This window comes from Labeo rohita, chromosome 20 (assembly GCF_022985175.1).
Source record: "Labeo rohita strain BAU-BD-2019 chromosome 20, IGBB_LRoh.1.0, whole genome shotgun sequence".
Lineage (NCBI taxonomy): Eukaryota > Metazoa > Chordata > Actinopteri > Cypriniformes > Cyprinidae > Labeo > Labeo rohita.
The window spans coordinates 13,937,012-13,959,583 of record NC_066888.1 but is presented as its reverse complement, the minus strand read 5'-3'; the positions used below and the strand labels follow the sequence as shown (position 1 = coordinate 13,959,583).

The 22,572-nt window shown below is 31.3% G+C and overlaps 1 protein-coding gene across 4 annotated transcripts in view; it reads right to left on the bottom strand.

The window, feature by feature from the left end:
• The window catches only part of clocka (clock circadian regulator a), an 85,704-nt gene that overhangs the window by 25,322 nt on the left and 37,810 nt on the right, over nt 1-22,572 (bottom strand). For all 4 annotated transcript variants that reach the window (XM_051138981.1, XM_051138982.1, XM_051138983.1 and 1 more), the window contains exons 3-5: nt 18,353-18,414; nt 14,451-14,684; nt 13,572-13,659 (exon numbers count right to left, since the gene is read on the bottom strand). In XM_051138981.1, coding sequence (XP_050994938.1) covers nt 13,572-13,591 — 20 coding nt within the window. In that variant the 5' untranslated portion in view covers nt 13,592-13,659; nt 14,451-14,684; nt 18,353-18,414. The remainder of the gene's footprint in view (nt 1-13,571; nt 13,660-14,450; nt 14,685-18,352; nt 18,415-22,572) is intronic.

The following is a 22,572-nucleotide window of genomic DNA, read 5'->3' as shown; positions in this document are numbered from 1 at the left end:
AACATCCAACTTGTGAATCAAACCATTCTGACACATAAATTGACCTTTCTGTCGCCATTCATTATAACAGCATGGAAAAGAGCAACTCAAACGATCTCCAACATTTTGTGTTTTACAAAAGAAAAACATTCATATGGTGTCGGAACGACAAGAGGGTGAGTAAATGAGTGAGTTAATGAAGAAACCCTACGAAAATGTGCAATCCCACAATATTTAATCATAATCAGGTCATGTAATAAATGATTGATTAAGCCGGCAGTAGGTCAGTGGTGGAGGTGGCAGTGAGCGGTGAATATAAAGTCCTGCAGGGGCGCTGTGATTGTGTCAGTATATATTTAGATACCCAGTGTTCTCTGACTCAGCTGCTTTGAAAACACAAGACAGAAAGTGCGACCAGCTGGTCATGGCAGTGGAACTGAAATCAGTTTGTAACGGTCGTGATCGGGGTTTGATTTCATGACTGATGTCATAGCAGCTTCTCAGCCTCAAAGTCGTATGGGTTTGGAATGACATGAGGTTGAGTAAATGACAGCTTTAATTTCTGGATGATATCTTTAAGGTCATCTCAACATGACATTACAGTCACTCTGTCTTTTTAGCCTTGAGATAATTGGTCTTTTGCACAGGGTGTACAAATGGTGTGTCTGTCTCTGGAACCGTAGAGATCACAATGACCTTTTCATTTAGTGCGTGCAAGTACAGTGGCGTGTATACACGAGTGTTTTTATGTGTGCGAGATGAGATGCGAGTCAACCGTGCAAGTGTGTATTTGCAAAGTTGCGAGATTAATGAGTGCAAACAACAGGCTGGGTAAATAAAACTGCATTTTGCTCTGCCACTGGGTGTACATTACCACCATTTTTACATAAACAATTCAGAGTTTTCCTCAGTCCATTTGCATCAAGGGTTGTGGGTGTGTGACTGTGTGTTTGCATAAGAAAGCACCCACTGCTCTAATAATGCCTTATTAAATGGTCAATGTTACTGCTGTATTTGAAAACTGCATTTTCAATTAAGAACACGCACACAGTGTGCAGTGTTACAGGAAACAGAACAAGAAATTAAAAGGAAAAATGAAGAAAATTATGTCTAACATCTACTACTGAGTTAAAAAAAAAAAAAATACATTGACGTCAACTGATTTGGCTGCCAAACAAAAAGATATTTATATCTGCTCTGTGAAATTCAAAGCCATCTGTTTGAAACGGCGGGCACGCGTACAATATGAGGAGGTAAGATTAGCTAACGTAATTTAATTAGGACAGTTAAAAGAAAAAAGTAGAAAATTGCCAGTATGGTTCATATTTCCTCAATTCAAAAAAAAAAAAAAAGGCTTTAGTTATGATTTTTTCCTTTTTTCCCCTCACTTGTGCTCATCAAGTCTTCATTTGATCAAAAATACAGCAAACAATTTTTACAATTTAAACTAACCAATTTCTATTTTAATTACGTCTGTCAGTTGATTCAAATTTTTAATCTAATTAATCAAAATGAATTTGACTGTGAAAATAAATTGTAGCTTTAGAAATTGTAGCTTTAGAAAGACATTTTTTATTTAGTGAACTCCACTTCCAGAAGAACAAATTCAACAAATAATTTACTCAACCCCTTGTCATCCAAGATGTTCATGTCCTTCTGTCTTCAGTCGTGAAGAAATTGTTTTTTGAGGAAAACATTTCAGGATTTTTCTCCATATAATGGACTTCAATTGGTCCCCCTGATTCTGAACTTCCAAAATGCAGTTTAAATGCAGCTTCAAACGATCCCAAATGCGGTTGTAAACGATCCCAGCCGAGGAAGAAGGGTCTTATCTAGCGAAACGATGCGTCATTTTTTTTGGAAAATAAAAATTTGTATACTTTTAAAGCACAAAAGCTGTAGCACAGGCCCTGGGATGCGCGTTCACGTACTTTTGAATTACGTCGAAAGGTCATGCGGAACCACAGACCCAGTGTTTACAAAGCAAACGCGCAAAGACTAAGAAAGTGCAAGTAAGTCAAACGTGGTTCACAAACAAAAAGGAACAATGATGTCGGACGATTCTGAAGTTGTAGGAGAAAATAACATGGAGTTTTTCTATATACTCTACCTTTTTGAGCCGAAGTACACAGACAATGAACTTGTGGTGAGTCGAAGACGTGATAGTGGTGGGAAGTTCGGATCATTTTACAGACTCGGACCTTTGAGTCTCGTTCAGCGAAATGAACGAATCTTTTTTCGAGTCATTTCGTTCATTTTAGCAAAATCAGCTTAATGTGACAGCCCTATAAGATGAATGAACGTCTCGAAAAACCCGAAGACTCGAAACAGGTGAACTAATTCCAGTACAGAACCTAATAGGATGTTGCGCATGCACGACTGAACGAATCACTCCCCGAGACGACTCGTTTCTTCCCGAGTCACATTAAAGATTCATTCAAAATGAACAAATCATTCAAGAACGACCCATGGATGCGCATCCCAGAGCCTGTGCTACATTTTTTCTTTACAACTGAAGACAGATAGACATGAACATCTTGGATGACAAGGGGGTGAGTACATTATTTGTAAAATGTTGTTCTGGAAGTGGACTTCTCCTTAAATTTAACATGAAAATGTATTACACAAACACTAAACTATGGAACATAAATGAAGATAATTTGAGAAACATCTCAGTATTTTTTGTTCATACAGTGAAAGTCAATGGTAACCAAAACAGTTTTGTTACCACTAGTCTTTAAAATTCTTTTATGTTTCACAAAAGAAAGGTTTGAGTAAATGAGAGTAAGTTTGAGAGTAAATGATGACCCGAATTCAATTTTTTGGGGTGAAATGTCTTTATGAGTCATTCACTCATTCATTCGATTCGTTAAAACAGCTGATTCATTCACGAATGAAGTAAATGGCTCTCTTTATAAATGGGCCTTTGAATCATTGGTTCACACGATTCATTTAAAACTCAGAGTCGTTCAGAAACTAAACACCACTGTGTTGCTCGGAGACGTGCAACAATTCTGCTATGGCTTTAAAGGTAATACGTTCTCTGCAAAATTGAGCAAATACATATAACATTGTGTTTAAAATAACACAGTATCAACTTCTTATTTACTGAACTGTTGTATAAAATCACCTTTAAGCTTGTGATAAATAGGGACAAAATCAGCACTTGTGTCATATTGCTCTTGCTGCCCGTGTGATATGTGATATTTATAAACATTGGACAAAACACTTGCGGGGCATTTTTTTTGCACCAATATCTTGAATTTTAGGGCATAACTGCATTTATGGAGTTGTTGGCCTGCATCAAATTTGTAAAGAGTCAACTAGGTGAAATATAAGATGATGTACAGGTCTGGGGGCGGGGCTAGTGCGTTAACTGCGTTAAAATATTTTAATTGTGTCATTTTTTCATAACTAATTAAGTTAACGCGTTAAACTGACAGCCATAATTTTAATATATTTTAAAATGTAATTTATTCCTGTGATCAAAGCTGAATTTTCAGCATCATTACTCCAGTCTTCAGTGTCACATGATCCTTCCGAAACATTTCTTATTATTATCAGTGTTGAGATTAAAGTGGTTCTCCCTCATGTTTTGAGACTTTTTTTTTTTTCAAGAATCTTCAAATGAAGAGAATGTTCAAACAGCAATTATTTAAAATAGATACGTTTTGTAACATTATAAACGTCTTTCAATGGAATTGAAATCAATTTTAAATACATGTTTGATTGATTTTATTAATAAAGGTATAGACATTTATTCTAGTGAGATTTTTATGGGACAAAAAAACTGGACACACCCAAGTGCAAGATGAGTCATCAATATTCTTAGTGCATTTTGCTAACTATACGGTATTTATTAGATGCATATATTGCAAATGGTGAAGTCAACTATTAGAAGTACAACAGTCAAAAGTTTTTGAACAGCAACATTTTTAATGTTTTTTAAATAAGTCTCTTCTGATCACCAAGCCTGCATTTATTTGAACCAAAGTACAGAAAAAACAGTAAAAATTTTAAATACTTTTACTGTTTAAAATAACTCTTTTCTATTTGAATATATTTTAAAATGTAATTTATTCCTATGATTTCAAAGCTACATTTTTAGCATCATTACTCCAGTCACATGATCCTTCAGAAACCATTCTAATATTCTGATTTGCAGCTCAAAAAACATTTATTATTATTATTATGTTGAAAACATCTGAGTAGAATTTTTCCAGTTTTTTTTTATGAATAGAAAGTTCAGCATTTATCTGAAATAGAAATCTTTTGAAACATTATAAATGCTTTAATCATATATTTGATCAATTTAAAGCATAATTGCCTAATAAATGTACTAATTTCTACAATTTCTTTCCCCAAAAAATATACTGACTCCAAGCTTTTGAATGGTATAGTGTATAATGTTACAAAAGTTTTTTTATTTCAGATAAATGCTGATCTTTGGATCTATTATCAAAGAATACAAAAAAAAAAAAAAAAAAAACTCAACTGTTTTAACAGCAAATCACTGAAGACTGGAGTAATGAAAATTTAGCTTTGATCATAGGAATAAATTAAATTTTAATATATATATATATATATATATTACATATTTCACAATATTACTGTTTTTGTTGTATTGGACATAAAATAAATGCAGGCTTTGGTGAGCAGAAGAGACTTCTTGCTATATGTTCCAACCTTGGAGCTAGAATCCCATCAACGTTATCTACGAATGGCTAATGAACACTTTGCATATTAAGCCTCACACTCAACTTTCAACATCATTCGCCTCCAAATGCGTCACTGCATCTGCCACTACAGCCTCGTGCATGACACGCTGCCAGGACAAGAGCATGTGCATCAGCTCACGACTCCGAATGACCCCATTCCACACCTGTCTTTAAGCTTAAATCTAAAAGACCCTCCGCACAGTAATGGGAAACACACTCACACACTTTAAAGTGAGAGGAGTGCTGTAATTGTCCTGAAGACACAAACAAGTCTATTAGTCACCGCACACTCATACAGCATTTTCATTCCCACATGATCAAACATCAATCTGACTCGCTTTGAAAATGCAGCTTATTGCTGTATACTTAAACGGCACTCTCTTTTTAACAATTAGAAGTAGAAAAATGTGATGACCTACATCTATGCAAAAACAATGCAGTGTTTGTGTCGTAACATTTCACTATTCTCTCTCCGACACACGCACATAGAGGATGTGGATGGCTGATCATTAACTTTAATAGTGTTTGTGTTGTGAGAGAGACTGAGCGACTGTTTTTGTCACTAGTCCGCTATCTTCCTGACTCGTGTCAAGGCAAACACAGCAACAGTACGGCCACAACAATGCAATAAAGACGTTTCGGAGGACAGTATTGATCACTAAGCATACACAGAGACTCAGTGTGTGCTGAATTATCCATGACGTTTATTATTAAATGTTAAGTTTGCCAAGGATCGTTAACAAGAAGAGTGTATCTTAGAGAGGTATCAATTACTGTCATTGGCAAATATTAAGTGCCAATATTTAGAGTAGAACCCAAAAAAGGAAAAATATTTTAGCAGTGTTTGCCACATAAACCAACACAGGAAAAGTGGAACAGTTCCTGATTTATCATTGCCATTGTTTTTAAATAACGATACAAATTGCAATATCAATGACCTTTAAAATAAATGTTCACCCAAAAATAAAAATTGTGTCATCTTCCAAAAGTTTGGGGTTATTTTATTTTATTAATAAAATATTATTTAATTAATTACATTTTTTAAAAGAGTTATAAAAATTATTTTATTTGACATAAATTGTTCTTTTGCACTCTCTATACAAAAATGTAGTTTATTTTATTTTATTCACCAATAACGTATTAAATTGATTTTAAAATACATTTTTTAAAAGTGTTATAAAAATTATTCCATTTTAAATAAATACTGTTCTTTTGCACTCTCTATCCAAAAAATGTAGTTTATTTTATTATTCATCAAGAACACATTAAACTGATTAAAATAGACAGTAATGACATTTATGAAAAAATGTATAAAAATATTCTATTTTGAATAAACTCTTTTCTTTTGAACTCTATACAAAAAAATATTTTATTTACCAAGAATGCATTTATTCACCAAGAATGCATTAAATGGATTAAAAATGACATTAATAACATTTATAAAAAGGCATAAAATTAGTATATTTTAAATAAATTCTGTTATTTTGAACTCTCTATACAATAATTATTTTATTTTATTTTCCAAGAATGCATTACATGGATTAAAAATGACTAATGACATTTATAAAAATGTTATAAAAATATTCTATTTTAAATAAATTCCCAGTTCTTTTGAACTCTATACAGAAAAAATACTTTATTTTATTCACCAAGAATGCATTAAATTGATTAAAAATGACATTAATATAATTTATAAAAATGTTATAAAATGATTCTATTTTAAATCAATTCTGTTCTTTTGAACTGTCTATACAAAATTATATTTTATTTTATATTTTTTTATTTTATTTTATTTTTTCAAAAATACATTAAATTGATTAAAATGACAGAAATGACATTTATAAGAATGTTATAAAAACTATACTATTTTAAATAAATTCTGTTCTTTTGAACTCTATACAGAAAAAAAGATTTTATTTCATTTTATTTACCAAGAAAGCATTAAATTGTTTTTTATTCAACAAGAATGTATTGAATAAATTAAAAATGACATTAATATCATTTACAAAAATGTTATAAAATGATTATATTTTAAATAAATTCTGTTTTATTTTAACTGTCTATACAAAATTTTATTTTATTTTATATTTTATTTTATTTTATTTTCCAAAAATGCATTAAATTGATTAAAAATGACAGTAATTTTTTAACTCTCTATACAAAAAAAAATGTTTCCTCAATATTAAGCAGCACAATTGTTTACATAACACTTATGATAATAAATAATAATAATAAATGTTTCTTGAGCAGCAAATCAGCATTTTGAATTATTTCTGATAGATCATGTGACACTGAAAAAAATACATACATATACATACATATATACATATACATACATACATACATACATATATACATATATATACATATACATATATATACATATACATATACATATACATATACATATATATACATATATATATATACATATACATATATATACATATACATATATATACATATCCATATATATATATATATATATATATATATATATATATCCATATATATATATATATATATATATATATATATATATATATATATATATATATATATATATATATATATATACATATACATATACATATACATATACATATACATATACATATACATATATATATATATACATATATATATATATCCATATCCATATACATATATATATATATATATATATATATATATATATATATATATATATATACACAAACACACACACACACACACACACACACACACACACACATATATACATACATATATATGTGTGTGTGTGTGTGTGTGTGTATCATTACTGTACATATATTGTAAACATTACTGTTTTTTTTTTTTGCCCATAAAACAAAAAGTTCACTGTTGACTTTTGGACCTCATTGAGTTTTATTGTACGGACAAATGAGTTTAAACATTCTTTACGATATCTGTGTGTTCCACAGAACAAAGAAAATCATACAGGGATGAAAATGAATGTATACATATTTCTCAATAAAGCCTAAGTGTCCTACTTCATCTGTATCCAAACAAACTGTACATTTTATTCAAGAGTTTTTAAAGCAGACCAGACCGGTTCAACACACATTTGACCTAGATTTGCTCAATGAAATGTTTATCAGTGAAAATCAGAGATGTGGACTTGAGACTCCTGACTTGAACTCAAGTCACAATGTTGGCATCTTCTAGCTTGGCAAACAATATATATTTAAGTCTAACATTTGCCAGTTTCGACAATTAGTTTTGAAGCCGCAGACTGAGCTTAACCCAAGTTGCTGTCAGACGGTATTTAGAAAGTGTCAAACGTGTGCGGGGGAAAAAATATCAGATATGACTAATCAAAACATCACTAACTACATCAGACATACCAAAGAACAATGTCAATGCCTGAACAACTTTGGTTGTAAAAACAAGAAAAGACATGTGATAACTTCGTAATGTTGGAATGTACAGCAACAAGCCCAACAGATATTTAATAAGTAATGCTGAATTAAATTTAATCTCATATGTGTTGCACTACTAATATTGTTTTACTTGCACGTATTTACATTACATTTTTCATTATAACTAAGAATCAATGACAGTTAAATCCAAGAACATAAGGGTTAAGACATAAAGGTTAAAATGGCTTTGTAGACATTAACAAAAGTAATTATTATGATGATAGATGTCACTGCACAGTGAAGTCTAAATGTATCCGTTTGCACTTCAAGGCCTTGGGTAGTTTCACTTTGGCTTATCTGTACAGCAGGTAAGACCAGTCTCATCACTTCAGGAGGCGAGGATGAGAGTGAATAATTGCTAACCACATTATTAAAAATTGATTGCAAACTCAGGTTGAATTTCAACCAAAAGTGCTATTACGAAATTTAAAGATTTCCCTTAATTAAGGAAAGCATTAGAGTTCAAACGAGGTAAGTTTTTGTATCCTTCTCATTTCTGAGATGAAAAACTTAGAAAACGTCTTTAATTATGAATAAAAAAGCAACATTTGAGCTTTTTCATAGAATACTCAAAATTCTAAATACTGGATTTGGAAACACAAAACGTACCAGTGTTTCAAAAGAAAAAGCAAGCTCTGGATGCCATGCGTTGTTGTACTCTCATGAACGGCGGCAGAGACTGATCCGTAAGAGAATAAATCAAAAAAGTTGTTATTTTTGTTTTCTTTGCACATAAAAAGTGTTCTAGTAGCTTCATAACATTACAGTTGAAGCACTGATGTCACATGGACTATTTTAACAATGTCCTTACTACTTTTATGGGCCTTGAACATGGTAGCTGCGTTGCTGTCTATGCAGGAAAGAAAGCTCTCAGATTACATTAAAAAATATCTTAATTTGTGTTTCGAAGATGAATAAAGGTCTTACGGGTTTGGAACGACATGATGAAAAGTTAAAATAGTTAAAAATATAGATGCATTTATGGGGCCAAGCACTAGGCAAGCAAGGCAGCAAGCATCAGAGCAACTGAAGCAATGAGTAACTGAAGGCATTTTAAATTGACTAGTCGAAACGGGTGATGTGATTTAATGGGTTATCACTTTAAACCAATAAATGGCACTGTTATCAAATCCATGCGTTGTGTTTAATGTGAGGTGACAATGACACACACAAAGTTTGGTGTCAATATGTCAAAGCTTTACAGTGATAAAGCCTCAGAGTTATTTTGACATCATGGCTCAAATGTGTTACATTGCTAAACAAAAACGGTTTTGTCTATCGACACCAAATCCATAACTTCGTGTCAGCACAGTCAGAAGATGATCTGACTCAATTCTGGTGAAAATTGGACGAACAGTCGAGAAGAAATGTAAAAAAAAGTAGGTTTTTAACAGGCAGATAGGACGTTTGGCATACCATGGCATAACTGGTATGTATGTTGTTGGCATAACCCAAGGCATATTTTCAGACCAGTTTTCATTACAATAACCTAATTCAATCAAAAGTTATTAGCATTTTTGGAAATTTCATAATTAATGGTTAATGACAGGTTTCTCACTCTTGACCAATAGTTGGCACTGTTACCAAATTGATGAGGCGTGTTCAGTGCAAGGTGACAATGGCACATACAAAGTTTGGTATGAATATGTCAAAGCTTTGCAGAGATACAGCCTCTAATGGCATCTTTCCAGCAAATTTGTTGATGCGTTAAACAAAAACCGTTTTGTATTTTGACACTAAATCAATAAATTTTTGTCAGCATGGTCTGAAGATGATCCGAGTCAAATTTGGTGAAAATCGGACCAACAGTCTAGGAGGAGTTCAAAAAAGTAGGTTTTTAATATTAATCAAAATGGCATACAGGAAGTTCAGCCAATTTTGGCTTAATTGGTATCAACAATCTCGGCATGATCCATCTATCAACAGTCTCCTTACAATACGTTAACTTAACCAAAAGTTATTAGCATTTTTAGAAATTTCATTATAACTTTTGACCACAAGGTACTTGTGAGTACTTTGTGAGTACCATCAGGGCACGGTGGCGAAGATGCATATCGAGTTTCATAACGATACGTCAATGCGTACATAAAATACAGCATTTTACAACAATATTTAAAATGGCTGACATTATTAAAATTAGGTATCGTTAAACTCGGCATAGTCCACTGAAACTAACAAGACCAGTTATGTGATTTTTTTTCGTCTAATTCGTTCGTGCCTTATTTGAAAACGGTTAGACTAATCAACTTGAATTCTATAACTTTTTGTCAGCATGGTCTGAAGAAGATCCGAGCCAAGTTTGGTGAAAATCAGACAAATGTCTAGGACGAATTCGAAAGTAGGTTTTTCAACAATTAAAAACAGTGGAAAAACTAAACATTTTGGTGTTCATTCAAAATGGCCAAAGAATCAGAGGAAAGAATTTTCCTTCTAGACCTTACAGTTCAAAAGTTATTAGCATAAACATGAGTGAAAATTTTGAACAAGGTGTGGCGCTAGAGAGTTTGAGTTAAAGGCTGCGTTTACACTGCAAGTCTTAATGCAAATGCACAGATCTGATCTTTTCACCATATCCGATTTTTTGGCCCACCTGCTAACATTCACTTTAGACACGCCTCGTATCCGAGATCCGTGTTTCCTCAATCTCCAGCATAAAATCATTCCACTGGCCTTCACGACCATAAGCGCAACGACTGAGCCTCGAATTCTGGATGGACATTTGCTTACTCATATTTTCCAAAGTCAGCAAAAGTATACCCGACAGCAAATAATTAAACAGAAAGCAAAAGCGGCTTTTTAATGCTGCCATCATAAGGACGGCGTTAATTCTTTCTACATCAGTTTCTCCAGCGCAGCTGGCTGCACGAGCTTTGATGATGACAGCTAATTCACGATTTACCAGACTCACTCACTGTATTTCATCCTGTACTTTAATAGGGTTACAAGCTCTTTTCATGTTATGTTAATGCTATAGCGTACTGTGTCATGTTTATCAAAATCGTCTACCCTCCTTGCTGAACGTGTTCGTTCTAAAGCGAAAGAAAAATTGGAAATAATAGCACGAATACGATAGCCAGTCAGGAGTGGAGAAACAAAGTCGACTCCTTTGACGAGAAGGAAACGGTACAACATTGTTGCATAAACAAGACTAGCTTTGAGTTTCTATGCGAGCGTTTTCACTTTCTTTGTTTAATTATTTGCTATCTGGTAAAATTTTGCCGAGGCGTGTCTCGCAAACGCAAATTATCACGTTCAACGCAATCGGTCGTGGAACAATGACTTACCTGACATGGAGAAACGGATATGCGTGTTTAGACACAAGTCGGACGTCCAGATATCGGATATGTATCTGATTTAAAACCACGTTTGGAAACGGCTCAGATCAAAAAACAGATCTCGTAAAGATTTTTCTGTTTACACAGGTGCATCAAATTCCGATCTGTGTCAGATGTGGGCAAAAAAAAAAAAATTAGATTTTTTCCGCCAGTGTAAACACAGCCAAAGACTCAGTGTTCCAAATTTCACAACTTTCCCGCAAGTGGTTCAATGGGCTGCCATTGACTCTAGAGCAGAAGAAGAAACGGAAGATAAAGAAGAATAATACGAACGTCAACAGATACAATAGGTGCCTTCCCACCTTTGGTCCTTGGCCACTAATTAGAAATCAGCCTGCATTCTGTGTAGCTATGTTTGACTGTGCTGAAGGGCCACTTGGAGCCCACACAGGTCTGAGAGATGAAAGGATGTGTGGCACTTAAAAATATACTGATTCACTGAATATGGTAAGAGAATACAGATTGTGCAAGCACCATATGGTCCCTGTTTTCGACCATGGGTGCCATCTCCAGTTACTTCACCTGGAAACCTTCAAGAGAAGAAAATGGAGCTGCTGCTCTATTCAGCGTGGCCGTAATCCAGAGATTAGCCTGAAAAATTCCACACCGCCGCCACACAATGGCTCATCTCACTGTCACTCAACAGGCCCGACCAGTTAGAAAGGTGCCGGGCGCATTGAGGCTGGCCAGAGTGGGCATGTTTAATGTCATTCCATTCACTGTAGTCACTATAGCAACTGGGCATGGGTGTGTTACATTTGCATGTCAGAGGGAAGGAAAGCTGTTTACGAACATAGATATTAAGATTGTTTAAAGTGAGCCGCCCATCTCAGCTGCAAAGCATTCGGTGCATCTGCTGTAACTGTAACCATGGCTACGGTGTTGGGCAAAAGATGCTGTCATGAGGGTGCAGGACTGGGACTGCCTTGGTTACAAATGAACTCAGAATATTATTTATAATGCTCTATGGTTTCCGTGATGCGGAAAACACACACAGAATTGCAAAATCCAGTTTATGGAATTATGGAATTAACTGTATAACGCGGAATGTAACGGAATTTGCCACAATTTGGATGAATAAATCAAAAGTAGGTCAGTACACTTAAATCAAAATGCGATACAGACTAGTTATATTAAACTGCAAAAATACTATTTAAATATAAATCCTGCATGTTCTGTGTGTCTCTGTGGTTTTGTTTACTACATAAATACCAAGCGAAGAGCGAGTGATGCTCGCGGTATTTTCAGCTTCTGCCGTCTCAATATATGAGTACACGAACAAATAAACAATCTCTAGAACTACTCAGTCTCTGAGAATTTTATCATTTCTTTTGAGAAAGACTATTGTCATATCATATACAAACATAAACTTAAAAGTCGCCAGAACAACCTGTCAAAATAAAAGTTTGGTTTAACTTGAATAAATTGTGACAGAAATATATAATTTAATGTAATACTACTACTACTACTACAACTAATATAATTATTATTAAATAATTTTTAAAGAAATATTTCCCAGAAAAAATATTTACCAGAATTTATTTACCAGAAAAATGTAAATGCACCACAGGAAAACAAACAAATAAATAAATAAAATAATAATGAATTTATATTTAATAAAATCAATTAATTAAGGATGCTTTTGATTATTGAAATGTAATAAAACTATTAAAATGGAATCCAGAAAATTAATAAACAAACACAGAATTGGGGAAAAAAAGAAAACAGATTTTACTGGGCCTTAAAAATGTAATTTTTGTTCAGTTTTTAATAAATAGCTGTTTTGATTAGTATTTTTTAATTTAACCATTAAAACAGAGTCTAGACAAATGAAAATGAAAAAAAAAAAAACAGAATCCAAAAAAATGAAAATGGGGAAAAAAAAACTGAATTTGGTAAAACATAAAAAGAAATTTGTGATAAAAATAAAATTAATTTATCTGAAAAAAAAAAACTGTCTGAAAATAATAATGTGGAGTTTTTTAATTAGCCATCTGATTGTTTTACTGTGCTTTTCTAATATGCGTTGGAGACTGTGGCTATTATTAACAGAATCAATTCTTCACAGGACAGTTTGGGGTCGACCGAGGACTTACCGGTCTATGCTAGAGGTCATTTTTGTAGTGTGTTCAGGGTCGCAGTTGTAGAGAGAGGACCTTTAAGCGTGAGGTAGACATTTGTAACCTGGGTAACAAAATCAAAAAATTATGTAATGCAATTTAAATTAGGCACTAAATAAATGAAGAAATAAATGCTAGTTTTAGTGTTGTTTTAGTGCCGAAACAAAAACACATTTAGCAAGATATAGTTTAATTATCATTATTGACAAAAATCCCCCGAAAATATTAAGACTTAACTTCTGTTAATATCATCTACCTCTAACTAATAGGGGGAAAGGGGCATCATTTAGGTTTTGTGGTTGTTTGCATGCATGTATACGTGTTTAATTTACATTATGAGGACCAAATGTTCCCACAAAGATGGTAAATTTCAAGCCCCAGAAGAAAAACAGCTTTTAAACCATAGTCTATTTAATATAGTTTAAAGTTAGCTAATAAGTTTAAGTATTTGCTTTTTTTTCCTAAACCAACTAATAAGACAAAAAAACTGCACGATATAGATATAGAACTGCAGTGTCAAGTATAAAAGTAAACATTCAGAATTAAAAAATAAATAAATAAATTAACCATAAAATCTATTTAGTTGCATTTAGACAACACTGTGCACTAATGTAAATATTTAATAAATAAATACAAAATGAATTGCACAGTATTTTCTTTGTAATTTTAATATCCTTGTTTTGTACTATAGTTACACTATTACCCTGCTGATGACATTGTCGTCTCCTGTTTAAGTATTTCCTTAATTTCTAAGTCATTTTGGATAAAAGTGCCTTCTAAATTATAACACTTAAATGAAACAATGACGCATGAGGAATAAACACAATTCAATAATTCCTTCAAAAGCAAACTTACCTCCGGGCCTGTTTGCTCTAAGGAAGGAAGAGAGGAGCTTGCCACAGGATGTAGGATGAAGACAATCAGTGGGCAAGACAGAAGGTGCGTGTGAATATGAATGTTTTTGTGTGCAGGGTCAATCAGAGGATTCGGAGGTCAAGGTAAAAAAGCCTGCTGTGGGTCCCTGTGGGGTGTATGTGCTTTCATTCGGGTGTGAGACTGGAGGCACCACATGTTAGCACTAGCCACCTCCTAAGAAAACAAAAAACAGAAAAAAATCATCATGAAATGTTACATGTTTATAAGTAACGAAAGTTACATGTTTAATATATACTTCTTAAGCAATTTTAACAAAACCCTGTAAAGCAGACCTGGGCATTGTATGGGCCCCGGGCCACATCTGACCCTCTGGCTGACCCCCCCTGAGGTAATTCGCAAATAGTAATTAGATGCACGCAATATAACCGCACTGTTTTTATTTTTCAAAGCAACTGCTATCATTATTGTTATTATTATTATTATTATTATTATTATTATTATTATTATTATAGCAAGTTTGTCATTAGCCCTTAAATATGTTAGAATTATAAAATTATTTTTTCCCTTATATTGTTCTAAATATTTTCTTCACTACATGTCTTTTTTATCTTATTTTCATAGCATAGCATGTTAAAAATAGCCTAATTTACTTAGGCTAGTTATGCAGATGCAAAATGTAAAACTGCAGTCTAGGTTAGCATTTTTATAAATATTTGTAAGATATTATATATTCAGCATATTTTACTTAACCTGTTTTATGTTAATTATTTCATCCATAAATTAGTCATTAAAGCATGTTTTCTTTAGGTTAAGCGACATCTGTTTAATATTTATCAACAACAACAACTACTGATCGATGAATTGGAGCGGCATCATTTTAAAATGTCACATAGTCTTCTATTTATAGGCTGTAACTGCATCTGACTTGGACGTAGACTGGTGAAGATTTATTTTAATAAACCTGTTTGTGCGGAGTGTGGGAATGCACCTGCATAACAGGGAGGCGCCTGCGTGATGAGTTGCATTTTTTCCTGATAATGCAACTTATGCAAACTCACAATAACATGAAAACGTCGCTTTTGTAAAATAATGAAAACAAACAGGACACGCTTTCTGCCGTCTCTGAATCTGGAGCGCGTCACATAAAAGAAGCGAAACTCACCGTAGGGTATAGCCATGATAAATATATCTATAGAAAGTTTAAAATGTCTACTTTTAAACAAACCAATTCAAAAACAAATATTCCCCAATTATTTGATCTGTATGAAGGTTGCATTTCTCTCTAAAGGCGCGTCCAGAACCAGAATATGTATATATTTCCTTTTTTCTTGACATAATTCATAATCATTATGCGACTTTTGCCTGTGCTTGATGGCAAACTTTATGCATGTGCTTGAGCGCAGAATATATAAGGCTCATTTTGGATTATCAGCTATAATATAACCATGCGATTAGTTAATAATGGCTCAAATGAACGACTATGTTGATAGGGGCAGCCCTACTAAAAAAAGTTTGTAAAGCATCTTATAGCTACGCGTTTCGATAAATTCTGCTTTTAGAACTGTCACGTAACGTGGAGAGATGTCCCTCCGTAACTTTTTCCTCTGAAACACATAAATGAATTTATTAAAATAAAAATATATGTAGCTATATTTTATGTTTTGTGAAAAGCCAACCTTTCTTCATCCTGCAGATATTGTTGCTTCTGGGCTGTGCATTCTAAATCACAGAAAGCCTACAAAATACCTTGTCTCCCAAAAACCCGTGCCTTATTTTTGTGCACGTTTTTGACGCATGTCTATTTCCCTCATCTAAAATATTAAATATGTTCATAGACCAATACTTGTCTGGACTGTATTTTCATGGGTTTAGAAAAATGTAAAGTGATGGTTCAATATATTGGTAATGAATACATTGTATGAGAATTTGTGTTTCAGGTTTTGAGTGCGAATGTTACGTCCATAATCTTTGACGTACTTGATTTTACGTACAAAGTTGTGATGGTAGTTTTTAAAACACAGTTTCAGACCTGTTTTTGTGAAAGTTTATTAAATAGTGATATAACTGTGTGCTCCACAATTTTATTGTATGATTGTAATGTTTCATTTACTGTCTTTTATAAATAGATTAAGTTAAGTTTATTGTTCCGGCCCTCTGCAACCACCCAAGTTTCTTGGGAAAATTAATTGCCCACTCTTGCTGTAAAGCCAGACTTATGAAACAATAGTCAAAAACTAAACAGTTTGTTGAAACTTTTGAAAAAAAAACAAACAAAATCTAAATAAAGAAATAAATTAGAAAAAGAAAATTTTTTTTTTTTTTTTTTTTTTTTGTAATCCATATAGCATGATAAGTGATCCTGGACCACAAAACCAGTCTTAAGTCACACGGGTATATTTGTAGCAATAGCCACACATTATATGGGTCAAAATGATCGACTTTTCTTTTATGTCAAAAATCATTAGGATATTAAGTAAAGATCATGTTTCATGAAGGTACTTTGCAAACTTCCTACCATAAATATATCAAAACTTAATTTTTGACTAGCAATACCAGTAATTAGTAATTGCTAAGAACTTCATTGGACTTTTAAAATTTTCAAATAGTTGTATCTTGGCCAAATATTGTCCTATCCTAACAGACTATACATCAATGGAAAGCGTATTTATTCATCTTATAGATTATATATAGATATTAATCTGGTCAAAAAACTGACTGTTATGAGTGGTTTTGTGTTCCAGGGTCACATATAGGACAATATAGACCTTATAGTTGAGGATGAAAACACTTCAATTTTATAAAAAGACCAGACTGAGCAAAAACATGCAATTTTGTGCAGATACTGATATATAAAGGAAGTTGCTTCAGTTTTATACGTGTTCATTTTGAAATATTACTAACAACATAAGTTATTCTTACATTAGTCAGTAAATTAGGGCTGTCAAATGATTAATCGTGATTAATCGCATACAAAAAATATGTGTTTACTGTGTGTAATTATTATGTATATATGATTACAGACAAATTACTGTATGTATTTAAGTGAAACATGTTATGAACAAAATATTTTTATGTACATAATATATAAATTCTATAACAATTATAATAAATGCATATATTTGTAAACATTTCTTAAATATATACATGAATGTGCTTGTATTTATATATACATAATAATTACATATAATAATTACACACAGTACACACACATATATTAGGCGATTAATCATTTGCCAACCCTAATAAATATTAGTAAATAAGTAAATATTTAACAGCAGAATGACACATTCAACACAACCTGAAGTTTTAGAAATACACTAAAAGGCCTTTTTCATGCTAAAAAGTATAAACTATCAATCAGACAACAGAACAGATGTACAACAGGTTGATCATGGATTAAATATTATGCTTAATGTAATAAGAAACTATGGTAACGCTTTATAATAAGGTGTCATTTATTAACATTAGTTAATGTATTAACTAACATGAACAAACAATGAGCAATACATTACAGTAATTATTCATCTTTGTTAATGTTAGTTAATAAAAATACAGGTGTTCATTGTTTGTTAATTCAGTGCATGAACTAATGTTAACCAACAAAACATGTGGTTTTAATAATGCATTAGTAAATGCTGAAATGAATATATAATAAATGCTGTAGAAGTATTGTTCATTCTAAGTTCATGTCAACTAAAGTGGTTAACTAATGTTAACTAATGAAACATTAAAACGTCCAAATCAAACCATAAATCTTTCCCTTGTGAATAAATATGTGTTTAGCTGGCAAAAAAAAAAAAAAAAGAAGATGTAGTGACAGCTGATTTGTAATAATTGTAATTGTAATAATTGCTAAATAATTAGAGAAATAATAAACTCACTTATGTCATTATTTCTGTAATAGCAGCAACGCTCCTGAACCACTGAGAATCTGCTCTTAAATCTGAAACACAAACACAAATAGACATTAGTCACATAAACAGCTGGCTCTGGAGAAATTAGAGCAATAATAATATACTAGCTGAACCGGTACTAAGGAGATGGTAATAAAAACAACTGAATTCATAAATTTAGATGTTCAGGTTTCAAGAAAAAGCAGCACTTTGACCCAGTAAGCCTGAGAAGGGTCATGATCTTAAAGACCCGAAATTCATCATGGTAAGGATTCTGCAAAGAAGAAGGAAAAAAAAAAAAAAACACTCTTCCATACACAAAATGACAACTTAATCAAAGCTTAATATTTTCCCTTAAAACGAACAGTTCTGTCTAACCCAAAATAAACTTTTCAGCCTACTACTGGATATTTCACAAGGCCACAGATGTTGTGATGTACTGCCAAGCCTGATAGACGACTTGGCAAGACGTTTTCCAAAGATAAACATTCAGTACTGTAAAACCAGGGCTGAAGTTCAGCTGTCAGAAGAACAGAGCTTATGAGAATATACAAAATCCGCTGCACCTTCATTATTAGTTAACTGCAGTTTGATGTTCACCATACTGAACACAATCTAACGTCAGTAGCCTGCTTTCCATTACAGATTTGCGCAAACGTTTGCAATATTTTATACAAACCTATTGTGAATTGAAGGCAATTCCATTAACCGATGTTATGTGACTAAAACGTAATTTTTTCCTCTTGCGATAAGTCATGGCAACGAATATTGGTGGGTTTACACATCACAGTCAACGCACTAGCCATTATTTTTAATCTAAGGAGATGCAGGCGTGTATCCTTCCGAAATGTGCTGCGGCGTAGCTGGTATATAAACAAGCATTGACTAGAGTGGCCACGATCAGCTTCGGTGGCCGTGACAGAGCCGTAATTGCACCACAGACGTGTGCAGTGTAAATAAGGGTTTTTCCAGGCATTAATGTCAAGGAAAGCCCTTTATATAAGGTGTTTCTTAGAGGTTATAGTACATTAAAGAATGATCATGTCTCTTACGTATGCCAGGTGACCTGTAAGTGCAAAAAAAAAAAAAAAAAACAGTTTCCACTGCAGTTTTGCGAAATATAACTTTTTTGAATTGCCTGAAAAACCATGCAAGGGTAAAAAACGCTTGGGAGTTTTTGCAAAACTGATACGTATATTTAAACTGTAATGGAAACGCAGCTACTGACATTTACTTGCTGGGTGCCACCTAGAAATAAAAATTTAATTATTTACTCACTCTCGTGTCATTTTATATCTGTGACCTTTTCTTCTGTGGAACATAAAAGAAGATAAGAAGGGGTAAATGGGGTTCAAAACAACAGTCTGGACCCCTTTAAAATTGTGGGTTTTCAAAATTTTGGGTTCCACAGAAGAAAGAAATGTGCATAGATTTATAGTGTTGTTTATTAATTTTTTTTAATACAATATTTACACAATATTTAAGTGACCAAATTAAATTAAATTAAATAGAAAATTTTAAAAAATTATCTTACATATCTTATTTTACATGTATTTCAAGTGAGAGTATCTAAATAAGTAAATAAACAAACAAATGGTTTAAAATATTTGCTTGATAAAATAAAATAAAAAAAAAAAAAACACATTTTACATATTTCATTTGGAAGTACTTAAATGTTGCAAAATGTTTGCGAAATAAAATAAAATAAAATAAAATAAAATAAAATAAAATAAAATAAAAATATTTTTATAAAATAAATTTTACATCTCAAGTGGAAGTACTTGTATGTTGAAAAAAGCATAATAAAATAAAATAAAATAAGATAAAATAAAATAAACTCATGTAAACATATTTCATGTGGGAGTACTTACATGCTGCAAAATGTTTCCAAGATAAAATAATAAAATAAAAAAAAAATACATTTTACATATTTCATTTGGATGTACTTAAATGTTGCAAAATGTTTGCGAAATAAAATAAAATAAAATTAAAATTAAAATTAAATAAATTAAATTAAATTAAATTAAATTAAATTAAATTAAATTAAATTAAATTAAATTAAATTAAATTAAATTAAATTAAATTAAATTAAATTAAAAGTATAAATGCTGCAAAATGTTTGCAAGATAAAATAAAATAAAATAAATACATTTTACATATTTCATTTGGAAGTACTTAAATGTTGCAAAATAAAATAAAATAAAATAAAATATAAAATAATAAAATTAAACTAAATTAAATGTATAAATGTTGCAAAATGTTTGCAAGATTAAATTCAATTAATTAAGTTAAATTAAATTAAAGGTATTTTACATATTTCAAGTGGGCAATTTGTAAATGTTGCAAAATGTTTGCAAAATAAAATAAAATAAAATAATAAAATGTTATCTTAAAAATGTTACAAAATGTTTACATGATAAAACAAAACAAAATTAAATTAAATAAAACTATATTTAAAATAAACTAAAAATAAAATTATCTTAAATACATTTCAAGTGGGAGTACTGAAATAAATAAATAGATGTTTTAAAATAAATACAATTTATAAGCCCTGCCCTTTATGTGGAAGTCATACTTCTTTGTAAAATAAGAATAGGCACTGTCTCACTACAGGAAAACACCCAGCAGGACAGAAGCAGTAAGAGTCAGATGGGTGAGACACGATGAAGCTGTAGTACCCTGACAAGTTGCAAGACATGTCCAAGGAAGTGCATGTGTCAAAGGCACACACCCCTGAGGCCAATCTATATATAGCTGTGGTGGTGTGGTATTGCCTTCACCCATATTAGGTTTCCAAATTCCAACAGTTAGACTGCAATCATCAATGGACAACTTCTGAATAGAGACGAACGTATCCTGTTCTTTAATTTATGTGATATTCACATAAAATGCGCACAAACAAGGGTAGATGCTCTGACCCAGTTTGGTCCTTTACAAAGCATGCAATCATGATAAAAGTTAGGTCAAAGTGCCTGCTTATCAAGATTACTACTATCAAAATACGTCAGTTCAGTCTATTGTGTATTGGATAATATCCTCAGATGTTTAACATTTAGGCTGTTTTCATGCATGCTTGGATTATCTGGTCTGAACCAGAGTTTGATTCCATCCGACTTCCTCTGCAGGTCAGTTTTACATTGAATTATGTGGGTCCAAACTGTAAAATATAATAAAATAACTTAAAATATCTTAAAATAAAATAAAATGCACAAATGTTGCAAAATGTTGGCAAAATAGAATAAAATAATATATAATGTACAAATGTTGCATAATGTTTGCAAGACAATTAAATTTAATTAAATAAAATTAAATAAAATTAAAAGTATTTAAATGTTGCAAAATGTTTGCAAAATAAAATAAAATAAAAAAATGCATCTTACATATATTTAAATAAATAAATGTAATAAAATGTTTGCATGATAAAATAAAAAAATATATATACAAATAAAATAAAATAAAATGTATCTTACATTTCATGTGGGAGTACTTAAATCTTGCAAACTTTTTGCAAGATAAGATAAAATAAAACGTAAATGTTGCAAAATGTTTGAAAGATAATAAAATAAAAAGTATCTTGCATATATTTCAAGTGGGAGTACTTAAGTTATATAATGTTTGCATGATAAAATAAAATAAAATAAACGTTAAAATTAAATTAAATAAAAAGTATCTTGCATATATTTCAAGTGGGAGTACTTAAATAAATAAATAAATGTTATAAAATGTTTGCATGATAAAATAAAATAAAATAAAATAAAATAAAATACAATAAAATAAATGGCAAAATAAAATAAAATAAATAAAACAAAAAACAAAACAAAAAAATAAAATAAAATAAAATAAAATAAAATCTTGCATATATTTCAAATGGGAGTACTTAAATAATAGTTATATAATGTTTGCATGATAAAATAAAATAAAATAAAATAGACTAAAATAAAATAAAATAAAAGTTAAAATAAATAAAAAATAAAATTAAATCAAAAGTATCTTGCAAGTGGGAGTACTTAAATAAATAAATGTTATAAAATGTTTGCATGATAAAATAAAATAAAATAAAATAGACTAAAATAAAATAAAATAAAAGTTAAAATAAATAAAAAATAAAATTAAATAAAAAGTATCTTGCAAGCGGGAGTACTTAAATAAATAAATGTTATAAAATGTTTGCATGATAAAATAAAATAAAATACAATAAAATAAATGGC